This window comes from Hyaena hyaena, unplaced genomic scaffold (assembly GCF_003009895.1).
Source record: "Hyaena hyaena isolate Hyena2069 unplaced genomic scaffold, ASM300989v1 scaffold_37, whole genome shotgun sequence".
In the NCBI taxonomy this organism is placed as follows: Eukaryota; Metazoa; Chordata; class Mammalia; order Carnivora; family Hyaenidae; genus Hyaena; species Hyaena hyaena.
The window spans coordinates 496,379-521,981 of NW_024080669.1; the positions used below are offsets into that span (position 1 = coordinate 496,379).

The window sequence follows — 25,603 nt, forward strand, 5'->3', positions numbered from 1 at the left end:
ACTGTGCTGTGCCACCTTTAAAACTCGGAGGATTCAATTTGGTATTCAAGGTCCACAACAGCTGGCCTCAGCGGCCCATCTTCCACCTTTCCCACCTCATCTCCCGCGCCTCCTATAGCTCACATGGTCTACTTGCTGCTCTCTAAACGCACTCAAGAGTTTTCTGCCTCTGCTGCTTCTGGCCCTAAGACTATTCTCATCTGCATGTTTTCTACATGCCTATCTGAATCCTACCCATTCTTCAAAGTGATAATCACCTCTCTTGTTTCCTGATGCATCTCTCTCCGGTCACCGCCACCAGATCAACTGTGACAACCTGTATCAGTTACTTTAAAAGGTGGGAGGTTTTCTCTCATCTTCCCAACTAGATAGTAAAATTCTTTATGGGAAAAGTCAGGGTTTAAACATCTTTGGATTCTCCCTAAATGGCTATATGGTACGCGACACAACTCTGGGACTTCACAAACATCTGTGTTAACTTACGAACAGAACTTACGATTCCTTAGTGCGTCCAGTGCCCACCGTTCTTCCGAGGCAGGAAAGTGCGGCTCTGGGACTGGGGCCTGATAACTTGCTCCAGCTTCCTGCAGGGTCCCATCTGTGTGCTGCTCCTTAGCAAACTGTCCCTCAGCCACAAACAGGTCATCTACCTCGGGCTTCCCAGAGGCACCCAGTGAATGAGACTGAGGTTTTGACGATATTAAGGGAGACTCCAATCCCAAATCTCTGTCTGTTCGATGGGACAGAAAAAGTAGAATAGATCTTAAATACAACTTTTAACTTTCAATGTGAAGCATCCAAGAAATACTTGAAAAAATAACCCCATGAGTACAGAGATCATCTGCTGTTAAGTAAAAGACACGGCACTTAGAGCAGCGTTAAAATGGCATGCAACAGGCTCGTAAGTGAAGTTTGTTAAAAGAAATAGCTTATGTGAGGATCTGCATAAGCCAAAAGACGTAAAGCTCTTGCATTTTAATAAGGAATGTATAGACTGCACTCTTGCAGGTAACCCTGACTGCTCAGTTTACCTGGACTCTGCAGGCCAGGGACTGAAATGCTATGATGCTCTACTTTTAATTTCGGAGGCTCTTCCTCATCATTGTCTCCTCTGTGGAAGAAAGAAAGCGATCTTTCAGCTTCGTGAGGTGCCTAAACATCGCTGTGACACAATGTAAGAATTATCTGTTCCTTTCCTGACCAGAACCAGTCCTCCTATAACGCAAATGCACACTCACTCGCATGGTGGTGACTGGGGCAGCGGGATAGGCTTCACCGATTGTTCCTTCACTGAGGCAGCCATCCGGCAGATAAGGTCCTGCCAGCTGCAGAAGTTGGAAAAGGTTCCAAAATCCAAAAGCGAAAGCAAAAACAAATGCCCTTTAAACACATTCAGAAAGAAGTAACAACAAAAACAAACAAAACAGAAACCAAGCCAATCCAACAAAAAACCCTACTTCTGCCAGAAAGTATCTTTATATTGGCAACATGACTATAAAAAAATGCTATACCTTAAAGAAAAACCCAAGAAACAACATTATGCATACACTGCCCATTAAGAAACTTCAGTTGACACTTGGGAGAACTTTTCTTTAGAAAAAATACTTTCCAAAGAATAGAATCAAAATAAGAGACATCAATCTAAAAAGGAACAGGTTCTTAGAAAAACATCTCTAAAAGAATACACAGGAAGAGCTTATTTCCATATAGCTTTTGGTTTTCAAAGTACTATTACAAAAATGAAGCTAAGTGTATAGAATATTACATTCAGGGCAATACAAACTATTAGAGTAAGTAGCGATTTCTAATACGTACACAGTCTTTTCCGAAACTGTCTGTGCCACCAGTTCATAAATTTGGGCTCCATTGTCCGACATGGAGATGACAAACAAAGCTTTGTTATCTGGAAGAGAGAAGACAAAAACTACTCTAAGAACATGAATGTGACCTACAGGGGTCATGAAGGGTGCTTCTAGTGTCCGGATTTATTTTGAATGTTAATCTAGGTAAAGGTTAATGTGTTCACTTTCTAAGCATGCTCACCTTGTAAAAAATCATCAAGCTGTACACTTAAAATTTTGTGCAACTCACCGTATGTTATACTGTATATATTACACTTCAATAAGACAAAGATTATAAAAACCCTCACTGACTCCGCAGTACCTATTAGAAGCAAGAGGTGTCAATATATCTAAATTACTGACCTTTTTGCATTTATTTCGAATTGCCCTTTTGCTATTCAGCTAGATGTTGGAGAAAAGAGGTCACCAATTTATCTTGCCACCATGGAACTAACAAGTTCTAAAAGGGATCTCACTGTTGGTACAGTTAATGTATAACTTGCTGACTTAACCTGATTTCAAATAACCCAAACTGAACCCATCTCTTCATTTTTGTTTGTTTGCATTTTTTTCACAAATCAAAAAATACACCACTCTCATGAAAGCCTTTTCACTGCGGTTACTCTCACTTCACCATCTTCACGGGTGTCTATCGATCATCGGAACAAGGACTAAAGATCAAAGTGGCCTGCAGGAAATGACCCAGGGGCTCTAGGCTCCCAAACAAACTGGGGGGACAGACTTGACTTTCTACCCAGCAAAGAAATGTCACTTCATTTTCTTTTTTTTTTTTTATTTCTAGGAGAGAGAGAGACAGCGTGAACAGGGGAGGGTCAGAGAGAGAGGGAGTCACAGACTCTGAAACAGGCTCCAGGCTCCGAGCTGGCAGTCAGCACAGAGCCCGACGCGGGGCTCAAACCCACGAACCGCGAGATCATGACCTAAGCGAAAGTCGGACGCTTAACCGACTAAGCCACCCAGGCGCCCCAGTCACTTCATTTTCTAAGAATATAAAAATACAAAACTCTTTGCCAGTTGGGCTACTTCCACAATAACGAATCTCCTACTTTACGATGAACCTGAAGCTTACTGTCACTCTGCAGACATTCTTACCTGTTGCCACTTGTCGAACCAACACTGTATTCAACTTAATGACAGGGCTAAATGTGTGTTTGCTGTCAGCCGTAGAGGCCAGAATCTTACTGTGGCATCTTAACACCAGTCTGTCATCCTGTTTTTGTAACAATACAAGAATGTCTTCCAGCAGCAATGTGTACAGATCTGGAAACAAAAACATAGAGAAGGTGGTTTATAAACTTTTTAACAATTTGACACAGAACATTTATTTCTGTTAAATCTAATGCATCCTAATACATGTTAAAAGTTAACTTGCTATTGCCCTTTTCAGTTTCATTTTTAGGGACGCCTGAGTGGCTCAGTTGGTTAAGCGTCTGACTCTTGATTTCGGCTCAGGCCATGGTCTCACGGTTTCATGAGTTCTAGGGCCCCACATCTCACTCTACGCTAATGGCCCAGAGCCTGCTTCAGATTCTCCCTCTTTCTCTGCCTCTCCCCCACTCGTACCCTGTCCCTCTCAAGATAAACTTTAAAAATGTGTAATGATTCCTTTTTATATTGTATTGACACTGACTTATCTGTGACTGGTGAGAAAACAAACAAACAAACCATGGGTGTCTCACCACAGACAGTTTGAAATGTAGTGGTTTACTCATTAGAGTACCAGAATGACGGAGACAAGACAGAATCATGACAAACTTCTACTTCACGCCACATGAATATTTAATGCACTGCACATATAACAAAACAGCATAAGCAGATCTGCAAAAATACAAGAGCAACACAGCTCACTGCTGCAGCTGAAAACTCTGAACAGTCGTCTCTTCCCTCGGGCATGAGAAAACTTCACTATTCTCTTCTTCCCTCCACTCTCCCCCACACTGACAGACATCACACCTACCGATAGTTTTATCCCGATTCACCTTCCAGACCAGAGGCCCTTCATGAATCATCTTCCTTTTTGTTAAATCCAAATTCTGCCAAAATAAAGACAATTATACACAAATTATTTCCAAACACAGGGAGAAAATATTCCATACAGCCTCTTTTCCAGAAAGTCTTCATATAAAAGATACCATTTACCTTCACTATCATTATCGAGATCAACTACCCACCACAGAATAAAGATCACGTTAAAGTAAGCTGCACACAATTTCCTAAAAAGGATGAAGCATTTTGCAGGAAAACATTTAGGAGTGCTGTCTTCTAAATCTCACACTAAACACACGACAGCAGCTTATGAAAATGAAGTTGCAGACATTCAGCATTGGATTCGCAGCCCATCCCCTCATTTTTCTATGAATAACTAGATAAAGGGGGTGCCTAGCTTATCTGCAGGAGACCTGTGAGGGCTAGGTGCTAGTTCCAAACCAAGTTAAGGAAGAAGAGTACTCATAAGAGAGTCGAGGCAGTGATCAGCTTTGCTCTAAATATTAATAATTTAGTAAGAGAATCATCTTTTAGTCTATGCATCCCTAGAAAAATCGCACTGTCTGGAAGTGAAGGGGCTAAGCATACTAAGCCTGCTTTTTGATAAGCTGTTATACAGGACATAAAAGTCTAATTAACCAGCCACCAAAATAAATCTGCCAAAACAACCACCAAGTAAAACAGTCTAAGAAAGATTAAAAATCCTAAGCAGTTACTTAACACAAAAGCCCCATGTAACAGAAATGGCGATTACTAAATATTTTACTATCATTCCTATAATGGTTTCGACATTTATGCTTTGGAAGAGCTTCATGAAAAAATTATAATCTTGTTTTACTCAATAATCTAGAAAGCTCCCAGAGTAAACAGCACTACTCTCATTCAAACTGTAAGAACACAATAAAATTAAATTACTAATGTTCCCTTAGTCTCCCGCAAATTCCTGTTACAGAAAGTAAGTTTTACACAAAATATCCCTCTAATGAAAGACTAATCTTCACGCAGACCAGATGCTGCAGACGAAGAACAGAATCATGAATACAGACAATCTGTGATACAAGATCTCCTTCAGGTGATGGATGTTCCCACAGAGATGTTAATTACCTGCCAGGTCTTTAGTAAACTGTATTTCATTTTTTAAATTATGATTAGACAATCTCTCACCCTGAGCTCTTCCACATTTGGGTACTCTGACAACTTCAGATTGGAGGTATCGAGGCGACGCTGATAGTCTTCTAAGCGCTGAAAATTAAGACAAGATGGAGCCAAGGTTACTGCGTTGGGTATCAATGACCTCCCCCTTCCTAAACCAAATGGACATTTTTTTTTTTACCTGCATTTTACAGAGCTCTCTGCGACACTAGACATAACTGACAGCTCACTCTTTCTTAAAACACCCCTTTCCACTAGCTTTGAAGACATCACAACTTCCTAGCTTTCCTCTTCCCTCTTTGGCTGTTCTTGTTCAATCTGCTTTTCAAGCTCACTGACCTCTAAGTAGCTTATGGTTATCTTCCAAATATGTAAATCATGTACAAGGTACAAAATCCAAAAAGTAATTAAAAGGCACACAATGAAAAACGAAGTCTCCCTCCACTCCTGTCCCGCTGCCTTCTCAATCCGAATACCCACTCTTGGGTAGCCTGTCAGGAAACCTCTAAGCAACATACGCCTACGTGAGTATGTTTCTCTCTGTGCAGGCTGTGTGTATGCATATCCTTTCTAAAGATACGGTAGTGTAATATATTAATATACGAATTACTCACATGGCAACATTCACATACGTGTGTGTGTGCGTGTGCGTGTGTGTGTGTATCACTCATCACTGCATCTTGGAGAAGGCTCCACATTAGCACAGACAGAAATCATTTCCAGATGCCTGTGTGGTATTAAGTTCTATGAATGTACTGTAGTTTACCTAAGTATGCTGTACCGATGAACATGTAAGTTACTTCCAATCATCTCCTATAACAAACAATATTGTGATATAATGGCCTTAAAATATGTATTTTTATACACATGTGTAGATATATCTGTAAGATAAATTTCTAAAGGAACAACTGTTAGGTCAAAGCATATGTGCATTCTCCCCCAAGATTACAAAAATGTCCAAGTGAACAGAAAAGTCTGAACGTGTATAGTAAGCACCAGTATACTCGCCACTTAATCCCACAGTTAATATTTGCTGTACTTGTTTTCTCAGTCAATGAATGAATAGAAGTCATTCCTCTAGCTATCCATCAGTGCACCACGCATTTTGAATGTATTTCAAAACAACTAACAGATGTAAGCACACTTTACCTTTAAACATTTTAGCGAGCATATCATGAATAAGCGTTAATTTTAACATTATTTAAGTTTATTTATTTATTTTGAGAAAGAGAGAGAGACCCTAAGCAGGGAAGGAGAGGGGGAGAGAGAGAATCCCAAGCATGGGATTCCATGCTGTCAGCACAGAGCTCAGTGCAGGGCTCAATGCCACCACGAGATCCTGACCTGAGCCAACATCAAGAGTTGGCCGCTCAACCGACTGAGCCACCCAGGCACCCCTATGGTTACTTTTTTAAAGTAAAATGTACATGCAGTGAGATGCACACACTTTACACACACGTTTCCACAAAGTTTTACACATGTATGCACCCGTGCAATCAAACTGCTATACAAAATCCTGCCATTGCCTCAGGAGGCTCCCTCATACTTGTTCCAAGTTAAGTTTGTGGCCCCACATCCCCAGTAACAACCACTCTTCTGACCTTTCCCACCACAGATGAGCTGAGCCTGTTCTAGAAGTTCACATAAATAAAACTGTATATATGTGCTCTTATCTCCTCTCTTTCCCTCAGCATCGTGCTGGTGAGGTTCATCCATGTTGTATAAGCATGCTCCTTCCTTTTTACTGCGGGTATTTATTATTCTAGTTTATGACTACTCCACATTTGGTTTATGCTATAAACATTCCAGTACCAATCTGTGGGCACATATCTTCATTTCTCCTGGGTAAATCACTAGGAACAAAACTGCTGGGTCAAAGAGTAGATATAGGAATATACACTGTTAATTTAAGTACATACTGCCAAACTGCCCTCTGGGGTTTTATCCTTTCATACTCCAAACACCACATTTGAGACTTCCTGTTTTCCAAAGGCCTCACCAACAGAGCCATCATCATAATTCAGTTCCTAAGAAATTATACCCAGGTCCATGGATTCAATTAAGCTTTCTACGCTCACCATCTTACGGTTTTATCTTCAGCGCAGTCCTCTTAGGGGCAGATCCCTACAGCCAACTGCACACTGTACAGCTTCACCTCATATCCCAAACTGAACTCTTCATCCTCCCTCCAAATCTGGCGCTTCTTCACTCATCTTGTCCCCGCAAATGTGCAAACCAGAGACCTGGAATTTATTCCTATCATCATATCTCCCTTCAGTCCTTCTCTAGATCAGTCACCACATCCTCTTAGTTTCACTTTCTATTTTTCCAATTCTTGTACCTCTCAAACCACCACCACCTGCCCTGACCTGCTGCCACAGACTGAGCTCCTTCATCCTCCCTGTCTCCTGCATCCCTCCCTGCCCCTCCAGCCCATCCACCACAGACTAGCACGAATGATACTTGCAAAGTGAAAAATCTGAACATGCCACTCTCCTTATTAAATGTCTATACCTCATACTCTCAAAATCAGAATCTTTAACGTTGTATACAGGGCCCTGCATGACTTGGCCCTGGCCTACTGTACCTCCTTTCATTACCACTCTGACTTCATTTATCCACACGAAACTTCCAGTTCCTCAGTCAGACTGTGCTTCCTTTTTACCCCAGGACTTTTGTACATGCTATTCCCTCTACTTCTAAGGTTGCCCCCCTTCCATATTCTTCTGGTTTATTTCCACTCATTCTTCAGAGCTTGGCTTAAATGTCAACTCCTCAAGGAAACTTTCTCTGATGGCTACCAGCCAACACGCTCAGGCTCCCCCTGAACCCCAGCACTGGGTATACACTCCCAGCACTCCAAATTCTCCTTCAGAGAAGCTATCACAACTTACAAAAATACTTGTACCATAATCTGCTCAGTACCTTCCTCTCTGGCCAGAAACTGTGGGCGCTCACCGTACTCATTTACTTAAGCACTCTAGACCCTACACTCTGCACACACTCAGCATACAGGCGCTCTAGAAATGCTTGCCGAATGAACAGATACATGAAAGAGCAAACAACTAGAGATGCTCAGAAGAGCCAAATACAAATCTGATGTTCCACCACAGACAGACCTAGACCCACCTACTACATGAAGAGCCAACAAATACTCTGTCAATTATGTCATGATAATTCCAATTATTATTTCACAGATTCCAGGTAACACTAATTTAATACTCTCCCTATGTCATCCTGTATCTTCTTGTTTTCCCTTTCTTACCTGCTTGTTTTCTGCCTCTTTGACAGCCTGATTTACATAATTTAGAATCTGACGACAGTGATCTGCAGCTTTCTTCACCTTCTCCCTTTCCATTGGCCATTCTAGGGATGGAAGAAAAATCCAAAATGTAAAATAATGGAAATAAGAAAAGAACATAAATTATATATCTAAATATATGAAGACCTTGAATATTTTTATATCAGGCTAAAATCTACAGCAGAATCTCAATTCAGACAGTCTTCGGGCAGGTGAGATGTGTTAAACAAGTTAAAGCAGCTATGCTTTGCATCAAGTGTCAGCCCCACCATGCTACTTACTCCAAGGAGTGGGTTTCATTCGCCCTGTAAGCTATACAAGTGGGACCCCTTCTCCCCATAAAATCTCCCCCGAGTGCACAGCCTACGTGATTCTGTCCAGTGGACCTGTTCAGCACTAACTGTTTAATGATAACATAACACAATTCAAAATAACTGCAGAAGGAGTTTCTCTGAATTTGAGAATATATTTAAGGAAAGAAAACAGATTACAACATTTTATCATTAAAAGAAGATAAAAGTCACCCAAATGTATTGAGATTACACTGAGGCTTACACTGTAAAGAATAACAAAACCAGAGTATTTAAGATTAACAATCCTCTGAACGACAGCCCACACTTGAAACAGGTGTGTTGAAGCATAAAAATTAACATGAATATTTCCAAATTTTCAGGTACAAGAAACAGGAGTTTCCATAAAACTATTAATGAGAACTGGGGCGCCTGGGTGGCTAAGCGTCCGACTTCAGCTCACATCATGATCTCACGGATCATGGGTTCAAATCCCGCACTGGGCTCTGTGCTGACAGCTAGCTCAGAGCCTGGAGCCTGTTTCAGATTCTGTGTCTCCTTCTCTCTCTGACCCTACCCTCCTCACGCTATCTCTTGGTCTCTGTCTCTCTCTCAGAAATAAATAAAACGTTAAAAAAAAAAAAACTATTGACAAGAACTAAGTGTAAGAGCCTAAAGCTCAACTCAGAGACTTGGACTGACCTCCTGTTTCTAAACAGGAGAGCGGGGGTCATAGCGCACCAGTGGGGCTTCACGCAAGTGCATGTTAGATGCACAGCATTTCTTTGCCCAGGATATGCATCTTCAAAGCAAACAGGACATATGCCAGAGGAGGGGCTGGTGCACCCCGTCTGTAAAGTGCCAGATCTACATTTTGTCTGTAAAGTGCCAGATGATAAACAAATATTTCACACTCTGAGGGCTAAGTGGCCTTTGTCACAACTACTCAATTCTGCTGTCTGGTGAAAAGTAGTCAAAGACAATTTGTCAACAAGTGAGCATGAGTATGTTCCATTAAAACTTTTTTACAAAATAGGTGATGAGCCAGATTTGGCCCACGATCCATAGTTTGCCAAAAGCTGTGTTAAGGGCTCCTAACGGAGCACATGAAATCAAAGGGCCTGAAGAAGACTAGATTGAATCTTACTAGAAAATGTTGCCATACTCTTTGGAAATCAAACCCTTGGACACCAGGCCTCTGCGAGAGATTATTTAGCAGGACACGGGTTGTTTTGTTGTGTTAAGCTTTTTAATTTCAGTGAGAATGCTGTACCTGTGTATTTGGCAATATTATCTAACAGAAGAGGGTACTTAGTAAGCCTCTGCATTTGGGTAGGAATGATATCCTTCAGCTGCAGACGACGACACAGCGGATTGCTCTCAGCATCCTAAAATTAAAGTAAAATCAGTGAATTTGTGATTTTTACTCTTATTAGTTACCTAACACATACCAGATATTCATCATCTATGTGTCTACAACATTACAGTTCTGGTTATTAAACCAAGACTTAAAACATGGCAAAGTATAACATGGTCACGCTGTACTTCCGCTTTCTCCTTTACTGATGTAATGGGGGAGGGGAGTCTTTATCACTAAGCCGATGGCTTCTTACTTATCTGTTTCAGCAAAAATTGAGAACACCCATAATCAATTCTAAGAACTGCTTGCCTGTGATAAAAGTTTTATCTTTACATATCAGACAATCTAGCTACATTTTCCTATGACTGGCATTCCTACCAAAATTCAATTGGCTGACTTGGTATTTGCCATTCCAAAGCAGGGACAGTGGATCATCGGTCTGGACATATATCAGCTCATCTCTAACAGGGGGTCTGCAAACTTGTCAGTAAAGTGCCAGACGATAAATGCTTTAGGCTTTGCATGCCATCCAGTCTCTGTCATGACTAGTCAACTCTGCTGTTTAAGCACAAAAGCAGTCACAGATAGCACGTGAATGAATGAGCAAGGCTCTGTGTAGTAAAGAGCTCTGAGATGCCCTTCTAGATTCCCCCTTTCTCGTGTACACGCCTGTATAATCACCTCCCCTTGAGGGTGGACAGAACTTGTAAATGTGATAGGATATCACTCACATGATTGGGTTACTACCTAGCTTTGTATGGATCAAAAAGGAGAGTGATTCTTAAGTGACTCCTAAGGCAAGTCTGACTTAATCAGAGGAGTCCTTAAAAGAAAGCTGTCAGAGAGACACAAGACTTGTTTCCTTGTGTCTTTCCAACCTACAAGAAAGGAAACCCCTCACTGGGTGTTATACGGAAACCAACTTGACGATAAACTATTTGTAAAAAAAAAATTTTTTGAGCAGCTTCTAGCTGCCAGCGACAAGAAGACAGGTCTCAGTTATACATTTACAAGGAAATGGATTCTGTGAACAACCAGGGAGCTTAGAAGAGGACCCCAAGTCTCAGATGAGACCCCCAGCTCCAGGTGACGCCCTCATTTTAGCCTGGTGAAAGCATGAAGAGAGGACCCAGCTAAATGACGCCTGTATTCCTAAACCACAACTGTGATAATACATTTGCATTAAGTTGCTACGTTTGTGGTAATCTGCTGTAAAAATCTACTATGCTGTGTTCCAATAAAACCCCATAAAAACAGGCAAGAGGCTGGATACGGCCCGTGGCCCACCGTTCACTGGCCCTTGAAACATACCAATATATACACCTCACTATGCAGGACTGCGGTCACACTCTTCCTGGGCTGTTAGGAGCCCATTCTCATGCTGTGGCCATGTTATGTCACCAGCATGCATGGGACGTTCCCTGAACACGTCTCCATGGCAACGTGGACTTCTCTGTCAAGTATTTTAACCCTGACGTCTCTTCTTTATTACGTACCATTTCAATATCACCTTTATACTCTCCAATAATTTAAGAGACCCTGTATGGCTTACAAAAATGTTAACATAATCCTTGTAAAAATCTTGGTCTTAGAATTCCCCCAGTTTATTCCATATTCAATTTTTAAAAATTGCATTATTTTTTTCCTTACATGACTCACTCAACTCACTTGCACAAAAGTCTGAAATCGGGAATCCTTTTTCTGACGAGACTTGATCATTTCCAGGGCGAAAGGTTGGTTACTGCAAAAGGTGGCAGCAGCCTGTTTCAACTTCTCCTCCCCTGGTCCGCTGAACTGTGCCAGGAACGTGAAGAACACAACAGAGAATGGCTTACGGAGCTCATCTTGGGGCAGGCAAAATGAGACACAACCACAACCCTTTGGACATCCCACTAAGTGCCCTCTAGTGACAAGAAGCGGAAATCTACACATGTCTGAGCGCTATCTGTGTTTGTCCGCTAAAAAGGTCCGACCCGGACATGTTCCGACCTTTTCTGATCACACTGCAATGTTTCCTTGCTCACGGGCCACCACAGCTTCTTACCTGTTCAGGCTCTTCCACTTCCAAATTAAAAAGAAAGGTTGAAAATAAATAGAAAGTTTGACACTGGGGAAATATAAGACACAAAACACTTGAAGAGTGAGATTAAGATCTGATTTTCTTATAAGCGGACACCTTCACCAAAATTACTAACTGCTCTAGGAAGAAAATCTGTGGATTCTAGCTTTCTTTTTGTGAAACCCAGAACAAGTCATCACTTTTCTGGTCACAATAAAAGTAAAACGCTGCTGCTTCACCCGTGCAGAGGGTAGAGATCCATGCCTTCAATCTCTCTTGGAAGAGTTCCATGAGCCTCTGAAACTCTTCTGCTAAAAATTACACTTTCTCCTGATATTTTTAAATTTCTAAATTTAAGTTTGTATAGATACTGATTTTAGGCTCTTATAAAACACCTAAGAAGTGCTTCCTCATAATATGTACTTTTATAAGTACAGATTCAATTATTTTCTAACCATCTTCATGTTTATAATAGTTGCTCTATAGTGTACAAACAAGCTTTTCATATAATCTCCCATTTAAAACTATTCTTTCCAGGGGCACCTGGGGGCTAAGTGGGTTAAGTGTCTAACTTCAGCTCAGGTCATGATCTCATGGTTCATGAATTCAAGCCCCACATCGGGCTCTTTGTGGACAGCTCAAAGCCTGGAGCCTGCTTCGGATTCTGTGGCTCCTCTCTCTCTGCCCCTCCCCCACATGTTCTCTCTCTCTCTCTCAAAAATGGATAAACATTAAAAAGAAAATTTTTGTAAATAAAGCCACTATTTCCAGAAGTTTGCACATGAAGGTATTTTATGAAAAATCCTTTCGTAGTACATTTGTAGATAAACTCAGGATATCCTTTCTCCAACCAGCACACATACAATGTGATACATTAATAGTTTGCTCCAGTGCTATATTGATATTTTATTATAAATATGACACTTAACATACTCAAAGATGAGACTGGCAGCATTTTTGGCATGTTAGTCAATCAAAGTGCCATATATATCCTAACAGCAGCTGGGTTTACAAAAGAAAAAAACATCCTAACCTCAAGTAGTTTCTCTTCCTACAGTAGTTTTACAAGTAGCTTACTATACATAAGGTGATCTCAAGGGACCAATACCAGAAAAATATTCTCTAAGACAATTTTTTAAAAACAGAGCAAATCTAAAGGCCTATTTACAATTTTTGCTTTTAGTATTTCTGGCCAATGCTTTGCCCTAAGCAAACCCTTTGTGCCTCATAGTTACTAACCAAATTGGCTAGTCAATTCTATTTTTCCTTAGCTTTTTATAGGTACATCACAAGATGGTCAAGAATATAATTCTTCTGGGGCACCTGGCTGGCTCAGTTGGTGGAGTGTGCAACTCTTGATCTCAGGGTCCTAAGTTTGAGTCCCATGTTGGGTGTAGAGATTAGTTAAAAATTTTTAAATTAAAATCCTAAAAAACAAAAGAATAAATTTTCTTTTGTCCCACTCTGTTAGGGGGTTTCTCTACCTTATTTGTACCACGGTACTAGGTTTGTACAGTCTATTGGACTGTGGTAAGAGGACCAACTGCACTTCTGTACCTTATTAATGATAAATCTCACTTGGCACTTGGTGGCAAACACTATTTATATGAGATCTAAGTGAAACTGCATAAGAATCAAGATTGGTATCTTAAGTCCATATGACTTAAGCTTATTTTAAGTCCAAATTTGACATGAAAATTGACGCGTTACTATGTCATACTATAAATTTTCTGTTTCAAGCTGAGTAGTGTGCTGCCAAGCCAAGAGAACTCGGTCACAACCTTCACTGTTACCCTGAGATCAAGGAACAAAATGAGCCACACCATTACAAGTAAGTTGGGCTTTTCAAGGAACTTAAATCTCGGTGGCAATAATGCCAGAGCGGGCCTTGTGAGGAAATGTTTTGGAAAGTTGAGTATATGCAAGATGAGACCAGACTGTGATTCCAAGATCTTTTCTAGGAGTCAACAACTATTGGATTAGTATATTCTGAGCCACGATCTCGCCATCAGCAAAAGAAGATGGACACTGTTTTAGTCAACTTTCTAGTATTTAATTTTTTAAAAAGTTATCACTGTAGTTACCAAAATTTTGTGGCATTTTCTTGAGCAATCTGCATATTGATTTAAGTTTCTATGGGATATCTAACAAGTTTCTGTTCAATTTGGATTAACATTTTGAGACCAGGATCATATACTTTACTATTATTCACAGCCTTAACTGTAGTACTTCCTTTAAAGGATCAAACCCACTTTCCCCTAGAAAAGTGTTCTGTGCGTCCTAGTTTGGGTCTCCCCGCTACTTCTTCCCCTAACGACCTCTACGCTCCCTTTTTTGTAACTCTTACCACATGTGGAAGGAGGGACTGCAAGCCCCACCCAGCCAGCGGCCATGTCTGCTCTGACTGCCACCATATGCTCAGCATCGAGAACAGTGTTTGGCTCAGAAGTACATACTGCAGGGTACATACTCAACAGAGTCGGACAGAGAAACAGAAGCTGACAAACAGCTATGACAGTCTCTGAACTCTTTCCTTATACTGTAAATAAGATTAAGCAACCGTCACTTCTTTACTTTTGTGATGGTAGTTCTGAATCTACAACTGTTTAATGTCTTAGGGCATGATTCTGAGATTTGAACAACGGTAGATGGCTAAAAGTCTACATTAGTTACATTATTCTTATCAAGGTTCATTTTGCTCTCCATTCATTAAACCACAAAGAATATCCTTGATGAAAAAAGGGCACTTAATTTGAATGAGCACTTACTCAAAGTTGTTAACAAAAAAAACAAAAAAAAAAGGAAAAAAAGCTGATATTACCCAAGAAAATACATGCTCGGACAGACCCCTTTCATCTTTACAGTAACTTTGCAAAATGGATGAGTTTGCATATTTGGAAAGATTAGTTACTCAACCTTGAATCTGATCTTCAAGTGTCTATAAAAACATTAAAATGAAATAGCAAATTTCCTTACCCAGGTCAGCAAATCTTCTCCAATCTGATCAATAACTGAGGTCTCATTCCTCTTTCGAACAGCCTTCATTTGCTCATTCAATCCAACTAAGGGGGAAAAAAACAGTGAAAAATAATTAAGCATAGAGCCTGCATTACCGGTTGTGCCAGGAACCTAAATTTTCAAATAAAAAAAAGAATTTTCACAGTAGGATAGCTGTATCTGGCCTCTTTAAATATAAATCTGAACACAATTCTTATACATACAGATACCTGTGAGCTCTCTCTCTGAAAACCAGGTGCCAAAGCATAAAACAATGTGGAAACTAGCACATTACATACAGTATAGGTGCACCAAATATGCATTTAACCTCAAGACTCCATCATAACCATGCTCATAAAGAAATTTAAATAGCACTGGTGATTCTGCCCAATGTTGCTCTCAAAATGTTCATATTCACAGGCTGTGGATACAATCACTCTGAACTTGTCAGTTCATGCCAGGGAAACCTAAGATCACCCACAAAGACGTAAAAGGCATCAATTTGGTAGGCAGGCGCTGGCAGGTGCTGATGGCATCCCTGACGCAAGAAAGCTTGAGAATTAAGGATCACAGAGAAGCAGTGACTTACAAAGAGAGAAGCAGTGTCTATAAAAGTCTGAGATGACTACAACCAAGGAAAGCCAGCAAGGCAGGATTTTTTATATATTTACTCAAGGCTTTCAAGTAACAATAATTTAATTCCTGAAAATTATCCCATCATGAAATCATATACTGTATATTATATATCCAAAAAATATACACATCATTACATTGGATATATATATATTTAAAAACATATACACTGCAACCGATAAGAAACTTCCAACGGTAATTTTAATTATTCATATTTTTCATCTTAGACATCGACTTTAGACGTTAGGTCCTGTGCTAACACTTTATATACAAAAGGCTGATGGTGTGGGTGGGTGTTTGGAGAGGGGGGTATTCAAAGGTCAGTTCACTTCTTTACTTAAGTTATGTGCTCACATATAATTATATAATTTCAGGAATGCTAACATGGATACACTGAGAAAATTTTACTGTTATGGTGCCTTTATACACTCAAAATCTTTATCTATTAAAAATGTTAGGGACAAAGATCAGAGCTGGTTTTTCTTACTATGAAGTTGAAGAATATCTTCCAAGTTTGAAAAAATTTTCCGTAGTTCTGAAGGTGACAGAATTCCTTCTCTGGACACTCGCTGATAGAACACTTGATCAAGAACCTTCAGTGTTCGAACATGAGCTCTTTCAGTATAGAACAATTCTAAGCAGAAAAAGAGGAAATATGAAATAGTACCTCATTTAGAATAATTCCATGAAACCGAATACAGGCTTTAACTGGACTTAAGCAGCAGATGAGCTCTATAATAAGTGTTCATAGTTTTGAAAGGGTGCAGTATCTCTGATGTCACTTTCTTGAATCCATGAGACCCTCCTACATACTGGCTCTAAGAATTGAATTCTGACAAATGAAAAATATCATTCAAAGCTATTCTGCACATTAAAGGTAACTCCAAACTCCTTCTGTCTCTTCCCAGTAGTACCCACTACCAGCAGCTACAACAGTGGAAGGCTGTAAGGCCAATCGGCATATAGCCTTTCAGTTGAGGCCTCTTCAGAAGTAACAGTATTTTGGTTATCTCATTTCCCTACAAACCCTAATTTCTGAGGTCAGACTTGTTATTTCACTACGTCTCAAAGTTAGCAGACACAGGAAGGATATTTACTTAAATCGCATCCTAAAGACAGTGGAGGGCACAGCCTCCATGTCACCCACATCTCTGTCACATACATGCCAGGGTAAAATAAAGAATACTGCTCTAGGATAAAGAAAGACCTGGTTCCCAGTTTTCTCCCCGTCGTCTCTCAGCTAGCTGTGTGATCTTGAAAAATGCAACCAATCACCCTGAGCCTGAGCTTCCTCATCATCTATGCATAAACATAACTAATCATGAAAGTAAAGCGAGAGGACCAGTGTTGTCTTAATGACTCTTCAAGTTCAAGATCTCTAATGCTACGAATCTTACACACCCTGAAAGCTAAACACCTTTTCCTTTTAAATTATCATTAAGCATCACAGAATCATTTGCATTTTCTGAGTTGGAAAGTTCAAGGATCATCTATCTAGTTTAATTTCCCTTTTATATAAAACAAAAGGCTAGCAGAAATTTTGAAGCAAGCTCTAAGACTCAGGGGCTTGTTTTAGTCTAATGAAACTCACTATATGTGAACAACAACAAAATCTACTTAAACTCACCATTAATTACTTCCTGTCTTTTGATCTCACAGGGCTTTAGTCCCAGTAACACTTCTCGACTAACGAGCTGTTGCCAGTTGGGTGGATCTGTCTCTAAGTCATTTTCAAACTGTTCATCCTCACTTTGACTTTCTCCAAAAGCTATGCTGTCAAATCTGATGGAAAAAAAAGGACGAATTCTATTTTGAGGACATCAGGTGGACAACGGGAAATAGTACAAGTTTTAGATTACAGTAAATAAGTCATATTTCTGAAGTGTTGCTTAGCGCAGGGGCCTGAAACATCATCCTCTCATACAAAATGACTTACGTGTGTTATATATAACTCTCAAAATAGCTTTTGAATGCTTTGTGTTTATTAAGAACTTTCTTTTATACTATCTAATGGATTTGTGTACAGGTTTTTTTCCTTTAAAACTAGAATGTTAGTTTTCTATTTCTTAAAATATGCCTCTGTTGAAAGCCACTTTAGGATCACTCACTTTCGAAAGGCCTTCGGTGTCCCATGTTCAGGCACCCTAAAATGATGGAGAATAAAGGGTCAACATAAAAACAAAACGATAATCAGGAAATTTATGCCAAAGACTCTGAACAGATATTTTTCCAAAGAAGACATATTGATGGTCAATAGACACATGAAAAGATATTCAGCATCACTGATCATCAAGGAAATGCAAATCAAATGAGATATCACCTTGTCAGAACGGCTAGTATCAGAATGACAAGAAATAGCAAGTTCGGTGAGGATGTGGACAAAAAGGAACCCTTGTGCACTGTTGGCAGGAATGTAAACTGGTGCAGCCACTGCGGAAAACAGTATGAAGGTTCCTCAAAAAATTAAAAATACAAATACTGAACAACCTAGTAAGTCCACTGCTAGATATTTACCCAAAGAAAACAAAAACACTAATTTCAAAAGATAAATGCACCCCTACATTTATTATAGCATGATTTACAACAGCCTAGATATGGAAGCAACCTAAGTGTGCATCAATAGATGAATAAGGATGTGATATATATACACGGTGGAATATTACTCAGCCATAAAACAATGAGATGTTGGCATGTGTGACAACACGGATGAAACTAGAGGGTATTATGCTAAGTGAAGTTAAGACAGAGAAAGACAAATACGACATGATTTATATGTGGAATCTAAAGAACAAGTGAACAAAGAAGGAAAAAAAGCAAGAAGAGACCTATAAATACAACAAGCTGGTGGTTGTCAGAAAGGAGGTGGTGAGGGGATGGGCAAAATGGGTGAAGGGGGTGACAGGTCCAGGCTTGCAGTTCATGGAGTGTGTAAGTTAGGGGGGCAAAAGACACAGCACAGGGAATACAGTCAATGGTGTTGTCAATGCTGTTGTGTGGGGAGACAACAGTTACACCTGTGGCCAGCACAACATATGAACTCATCAAATCCCTACGTTACACACCTGAAACTAGAGTAACATTGCGTGTCAGCTATACTTCAATAAAATGCACCCTTTCCTTGAGCATGATTTGGAAATACACACTCGGCAAAATGAGAGAAAAAATTAAGAAAGAAAATGTTATGGGATCCAGGAAATGGTGGAAACATTTTCCAACAGAAAAAGAAATTTATGCCAGAGATAATCAAAACTGGGTTAAACTACAGTGGCTAATAAACAATTCTTCTGGAAATTATAATGACTGAATATAAAATAAATTAAAAACATTTCAGTACCTGTCTAAGATTTACTAGCAATAAGTTCTAGCTCTTTTCCAAAAACCGCATGTGAGGAAAACGCTACAAAGTACAGGAATTCTATACAATGAGGTAGTTGAGGTTGTCCAAACCACCCTCCATAAGATATCACTGAGTTACCTTTCCACCTCCCACTCCTCTTCCTGCACCTGGTCTAACGGAGGTGGTGGGAAATCAAAGACGGTATTGGGAGTGCGAGGGCCGCCATCCATGCAGTCTCCAGACATGGGTGTTTCCCCAACTTGCTTTGATCCTGAAAAGATGAAAGTCAGATTGAAAGTCAGAGCCTCAGATGGTGTTAATGAAGACAATGATTCCAAAAAAAATCAGTCTCCAAGGAGAGTTTCAATCTATCCATTACACATTCTTAATTCAATTATAGGTTGGCTAGAACCAAAACTCTACTATATAAAATTTTTAAATGCACTAAAAACTAAACAGGAATATTATTTTTAAGAAACTTTTAAAAAAACAACATAAGACACGTAAACAACCCAGAAGAGAAACATTTTCTTACATTACCTTTTTCTAACCCCTGTGCCAATCTTTTCCATACAAATTTTAGTTATTATGATGTTCCAGTTTGAAATAATAACCTCATACTTTTTTTTCTTGATTTACTACCGTTAGGTAATATCCATTTCTTCCTCCTGAGGATTTTGCTCATTTATACTTCCCACCTTCACTTTCCCCCATTTCTTCTCGATGGATAATAATTATATTATTATTACTATCCGAGTTACTGGTTATTGCTTAAGTTTAAATGATAGAAATATATCTATATTTTTATTCCATCAAGAAGTTAGTACCTTAATTCTCTCCTATTTCAAATTAGGTATTTGGTATCCATATCTTTCCCTTGTATTTCTCTCCTTCTACCCTTCATTTCTTTCAACTACATTTTTACTTATATCATTAGATGGAATTTTTACATTTCCATGATCTATGGCCACAACTAAATATTCTGTGCCTTGCCTATTAGGTGGATTCTAAAAGCCTGAAAACCAACAGAGTGCTTACATTATTGTGCCAACATACACAGAGTCATACACAAAATAGAACACACATTTTAAATATACATATTATTCCTGCCAGGTTAAGAGGGATATTAATTAGGATTGTTTCCTTTTCTGCTGGTCCAAAGGTGCAAGAAAACAGAATGGGTCACGAGAAATAGAATGCTCACTGCATCAAGATCAGGCACTCCATAAGCTACTTCAAGATTATGCCACTTACTATTTTGTTTCACATTTAAATCATGACTTAACTTTCTTGAACGACTGTTTTACTTAGCATTTCTAGATAGCTTTCTTTTATGGTTGTCAGAGCACTATCATTTTATTCAGTCTTTGAGTTTTTTCCTTTGCTACATCATACTATCACCTGCTGAGAATTTCCCTTTTACTTATCTTCTAGTTCTCGTGCTCCAGTCTGGAGTGGCTGCTCCCTTGGCCTGTGTCGTAACTATCGTCCAGGAACTCCTTGCCCATCATCACTTTCCTGGGTTGTTTCCACCAGTTCCTGGATCCCATAACATTTTCTTTCTTAATTTTTCTCTCATTTTGCCGAGTGTGTATTTCCAAATCATGTTCAAGGAAAGGGTGCATTTCAGTTAAACTTTGAATCCTGGCATATCTGAAAATGTCATTGTATCTTCCTTCATTTCTGATGGGTAATTTGGATAGATATAGAATTCTAAGTTCAGTGATTTTCTTTCAGCAAGTTGAAAGGCATGGCTCCTTTGTATTCTAGCCCCTCATGTTATAATGAGAAGTGTGATGCAGCATAATCCCCATTTTCTTTCCCTTCAAAACTTTCAGGACTCTATCTCTGATGCATGGAAATTTCCAGAGACATTTTAGGTATAGTTCTTGCTATTATTACTGTTCTTGTTATTCATTGTAGGTGGTTCCCAGTGAACTTTCTTGTCTGAAGACAACTATTCTTCTTCACCCCTGAGACAGTCTCTCTTACCATTTCTCTAATTCTCTCTCCTCCATTTCCTCTGCTGACCTTTCATCAAACAGACCAATGTAGGACCTCTCAAGTGGGTCTCTACATAATTCTTGTCTCTCCAATTTCTGTCTCTTGGTATTTCTGATATACATTCTGAACTGTTTCCTTGACTTTATTTTTACGGACTTTTTTTTTTTTTAATTCTTGGTAGCTCTGGTGGTTCAAAAATACGTGCACAAATTCTTTGATATGCCTTCCCTCAGGGGTCGAGCCTAATTCTTCCCTCCTTGAGTGTGAGCTAGATTTAGGGGCTGGCTTCCAACTTAGTAAAGTGACAATGTGCACCCACAGAGACTAACTCACTGAAGATAGTGCGGTTCCTTTCTTGCTCTCTCTTTTGGATCACTTCACAGAAGTTGGTCACCGTGTCACGGAACACTCAAACAGCTCCCTGGAGAAGCCATGTGGTGAGGAGCCAACGCCCCCAGCAAGGAGCTAAGTCCCCCTGCCACCAGCCGCCTCTGTGAGTGTAGAAGCAGGTGTCCTGGCCCCAGCTAAGTTTTCGGGTGACTGACAGCCATCTTGACTGCAAGCACGTGAGACAGAATTGCCCTGCAAAGCTGCTTTCCAGCTCCTCACCCACCAAAAATGTGACATAGTAAGTGGTTTTTGTGTTCAGCTATGAAGTTTTGAGGTGGTTTATCACACAAAGCACTTGGTAACTAATACAGCAGTTACTGTATTGTAATAGTTATATTAAATCATTTCTTTTGGTTTCTGAAAGTTCCTTTTTTATAGCATTGTTATTCTTGTTTTGTAGATATAATAATATTACTGTTTTCTGCCAGGGGCAGTTTTCCTGTTTATTTCATATTCTTTTTTTTATGCCATCAATAGGGTTGGCATAAAGTATTATCTTAGGTCTTGGCTCTAACAAGCACATTTTTCCAAGAGTGAGTAATACTATTAGTATTTGAGAAGCGGTTGGGGCTTTCCTCTGCAGCTCTATAGAAGCAGATCTATTTCAGATGGAAACTCTCTGGACAGGGTGAGACCCTGGCATGTCTCCTGCCAGGCTTCAGGCCCCTCGCTGTTAGAACTCCAGGGCACCAATGTCATGGAGGACCTACCCACCTCTCCCTACACAACCCATTCAACTCCTCTCAAAGAGAGTACACTCATGTTCTTCTGGTACATAAATGACAGACGGCTCACATTTTACAATGCGAGGATCAGAAACTGCTGACATCATTGTTTTGATTACAGGCCTTCAATTAATTCATTATTTTCAGCTTTATCTCTTGCTCATACACTCCACGGAACACATGCCAACTGCTGAGCCCATGGTCTCTGCAGGGTTCGAATGGGCAGGCCGGCTCCCCATCTAGGACGCCTTGTACGAATTATGGACTACAGCTTCCTCTCTGTTGTTTGACCCATCAAACCACCCTTGTGCTCTTATAATCTCCCCCAAACTCTGCTGAAATCTCTTACTTGTTGATAACACGTTCTCTTCCTCCACTTCCTTTCTCTTCATGGTTATTATTTATTTGTTATTAGTTACCTGTCTGCCATGTTTTTATTTCAGTGAGAGCTGGGAGCCATTAATTAATGCATGTACTCAACCCAACATCTTCAGAATTCCATATAAGATAAAAGCTCCAGAGTTTTCTACAAATGTCACCCCTCCTTCTTTGCCTTAAATAAAAACCTGCCTCTCCCATCGAGGACTGCCTCTTCTGCTACAATCCTCTCAAAAGGAGATAGATGTTCCCATCGTCCACTGTGGACTTCAGGGCAGAGATGAGACAGATACCCTTGTTCTTCAATGCTGCTCTCAGACCATTATCTTGCCTTCCTATAAATATCTCTTGCTGCCTGAGCTCTCACTCCCAGATATTATCACATGCTCTCTCGCCTCACAGCAATCATCTAGCAATACTGAACCTTTGGCTGCTGGCTCACAGCTTCCCTCTCTCTGCTGATACATGAGGTGACTTCAAAACCCAGGGATGTTAAGGTATTCAACCCCCTGGCTTCTTGGTTCCTCACTTTCTTCATCTCTAGTAACTTCCTCTATGCCATTTCACTGACCACTCCCATAGCTTTATCCTCGACCTTGTAACACCAGAAAATGAACTGCTTCCAAAATCACTAATATAGATAGGCATTCCCTTCTCCGAATAAAATCACTGATTCACCCAGTTCACTTGCTTAAGAGACCCATTAACAAGTATGAAGAAATATGGTAATAAGCTCTTTTCCAAGTGACCTATAATTACTTTACATCTTACTCTACTCCTCAAGTCTCCCTGCCCTTCACATTCCCTCTGCCGCTCATCTCCTCTCTCCTTCTCCAAACTCTGTCCTATTCAACATATACAGTCTGTCCCCTGCATCTGCATCTTCAACCTCCTCCTCTTTCCTGGCTTCCCTTTAGTATTAAAAAAAAAAAAAAAAAAAAAAAAAAACTCTAGTATCTCAAAAAAAGTCTTTTTCAGCCTCATCCCATGTCTGCTTCTAGCTACTAAATCCCCTCAACACTTCTTTTACCCTTCCTTTACTGGATCGGGCACAATCTGAATTTTTTATTGGTGTCACTATGTCCCCACGGGACTAAGCAGCACAAGGCAAGAATCTAAGTGTCATTTCTGTGTCCTAGCATCAGATACAGAGCTAATATCTGACAGAGGGCTCGATCAATATTTCTGAATTGATGAGAATTCAAAATGATCGCTTAGCACAGATTTATCACCAGCTGCAGAAGATACTAAAATGTTAAAATGAAGTTAAACGGGGATTCGGCCTTGATTAAAATAATATGCCACTCTACTGCTGACTTAGTGTGACTGTTTTAAAATCCTGAGACTCAGTTAAGTTGCACTATAGCATTAGCTCACCCAGATCATTCTCTTTCCCTCCTTCCTGGGAAAGAGTGGCCCCGGAAGCCCCAGAGGCCACGGAGTTGGCTGGCAGGTACCCAACATCTGTTCCTTCCCCGGCTAACCCGCTCTGGCGCAACCGGGCAGAGTCCTGAGGCTCAGGACTCACAGAAGACGGCGTGGATAAGTGCTTAGGGTGCCGCTGCTTCTGTAGTTCCATAGCTCTGCCAACTGAACAGAAAGCAATCGTTACCAATTTATGTTGCAAAAATCTAAAAAAAAAAAAAAGAAGAAGAAGAAGAAGATCTAAAAATTGTCTGGAACATGCTGGGCCCTAGAAAAATATTTATCAATTATTACTGGGTGAGAGATAGACAGATGGACAGACAACACAGGAAGAAATGAAAGACAGAAAAGAGAAGAAAGGAAGGAAAGAAAAATAAAGGGAGAGAAATAGAGCAAAAGAAAGGAAGGAAAGAAAAATGAAAAGGAAGATAGGAAGGAAGAAAGAAAGAAAAGGAGGGAGGGAAAGAGAAAGGAAGGCAGGGGAAGGTGGAGGAGGGCAGAAGAGAAAGGGAGAAGAAGGGGGCAGATGAGAGGGAGAGACAAGAGGAAGAAAAGACGAAAGCACTGGTGGGGGAGGGAGTGTGCTGAGAGACAGACACACAGAGCTGTACTCACTTGTGAAAGTGAAGATGGAGCCTTCTGTGAGCCTCGGGAAGCCCCTGCCCCCCTCCCCCAGCATCCACAGCTGTATCATCATAACATGCCTCAGAGACTACTGAGATTAATCTGCAGCCTGCTCACCGCCCCTGCTTCCATCAGTGACCATGAGAAGGTAAAGACATGCAGGTCATCACCTGCCATCGCACTGTGTACCCTCACACAGCTCTGTACATCCCTAATCCTAAAATTCTTCCTTCCTGAAGTCCTAAAATTCTTCTTCTATATCCCTTGGAACTCATGAGCAGCACCTATGAAATATTCCATTCTTGGAGGACCTGGCAGCTCAGTCGATTGAGCCTCCAACTTTTGATTTCAGTTCAGGTTACGATCCCAGGATCATAGGATTGAGCCCCTTGTCAGGCTCTATGCTCACTGAGCGTGGAGCCTGCTTAAGTTCCTCTCTTTGCCTCAGCCCCTTTACCCTGCTCACATACATGCTCCCTCTCTCCAAAAAAGAAAAAATATATATATAAAGAAATACTCCATCCTCCTCAACCTCTTCTCTAAATATTTCCTTCATCAATTCTCAGCAAGGGGCACTACTGGTATTTGAGAATTCCTCATAGTGTCGAACATCCAGTACCACTGTTATCACAATGCCACCCCCACTCCAACTTCACCAATATTTTCAAATGTGGTGCTGCCCGGGTGAAGACCATTATATGACCTAATTTCCCTCCTGGTGGTACCACCCTCCCTATTTCTCCTGCAGAGGCCTGATCTCTCTCTATTAGGCCTGAGGGTGGAGGGAGATTAGGAAATAAAGCACAATGGAGAGGTGGAGAAATTATAGAAGTATGGAGAGAGTGAGTAATATGTGTATAAAAAGATTAAACAAAGAATGGTGGAGAAATCCACTCACATTTTGTTTTTTTAATTTAACAAACAGAAGTTGAATGCAAAGAAAATTAGAATAGGTAAGTAAATTGTGTTATGGACAACTGAGAAAATACTATAATTAAAGAAGATTTAAAAAAATTTTTTTAATGTTTATTTATTTTTGAAAGAGAGACAAAGCATAAGCTGGTGAGGGGGAGAGAGAGG

The 25,603-nt window shown here is 40.2% G+C and overlaps 1 protein-coding gene across 5 annotated transcripts in view; it reads right to left on the bottom strand.

The window, feature by feature from the left end:
• ARHGEF12 (Rho guanine nucleotide exchange factor 12) overlaps positions 1 to 25,603 on the bottom strand; it is a 147,222-nt gene that overhangs the window by 10,059 nt on the left and 111,560 nt on the right. For all 5 annotated transcript variants that reach the window (XM_039229299.1, XM_039229297.1, XM_039229298.1 and 2 more), the window contains 16 exons: positions 23,852 to 24,064; positions 19,116 to 19,248; positions 17,749 to 17,784; positions 17,268 to 17,422; positions 16,128 to 16,274; positions 14,987 to 15,072; positions 11,620 to 11,745; positions 9,865 to 9,979; positions 8,266 to 8,366; positions 5,013 to 5,090; positions 3,820 to 3,895; positions 2,955 to 3,122; positions 1,816 to 1,903; positions 1,239 to 1,325; positions 1,032 to 1,111; positions 497 to 730 (listed from right to left, as the gene is read on the bottom strand). In XM_039229299.1, coding sequence (XP_039085230.1) covers positions 497 to 730; positions 1,032 to 1,111; positions 1,239 to 1,325; positions 1,816 to 1,903; positions 2,955 to 3,122; positions 3,820 to 3,895; positions 5,013 to 5,090; positions 8,266 to 8,366; positions 9,865 to 9,979; positions 11,620 to 11,745; positions 14,987 to 15,072; positions 16,128 to 16,274; positions 17,268 to 17,422; positions 17,749 to 17,784; positions 19,116 to 19,248; positions 23,852 to 24,064 — 1,923 coding nt within the window. The remainder of the gene's footprint in view (positions 1 to 496; positions 731 to 1,031; positions 1,112 to 1,238; positions 1,326 to 1,815; positions 1,904 to 2,954; positions 3,123 to 3,819; positions 3,896 to 5,012; positions 5,091 to 8,265; positions 8,367 to 9,864; positions 9,980 to 11,619; positions 11,746 to 14,986; positions 15,073 to 16,127; positions 16,275 to 17,267; positions 17,423 to 17,748; positions 17,785 to 19,115; positions 19,249 to 23,851; positions 24,065 to 25,603) is intronic.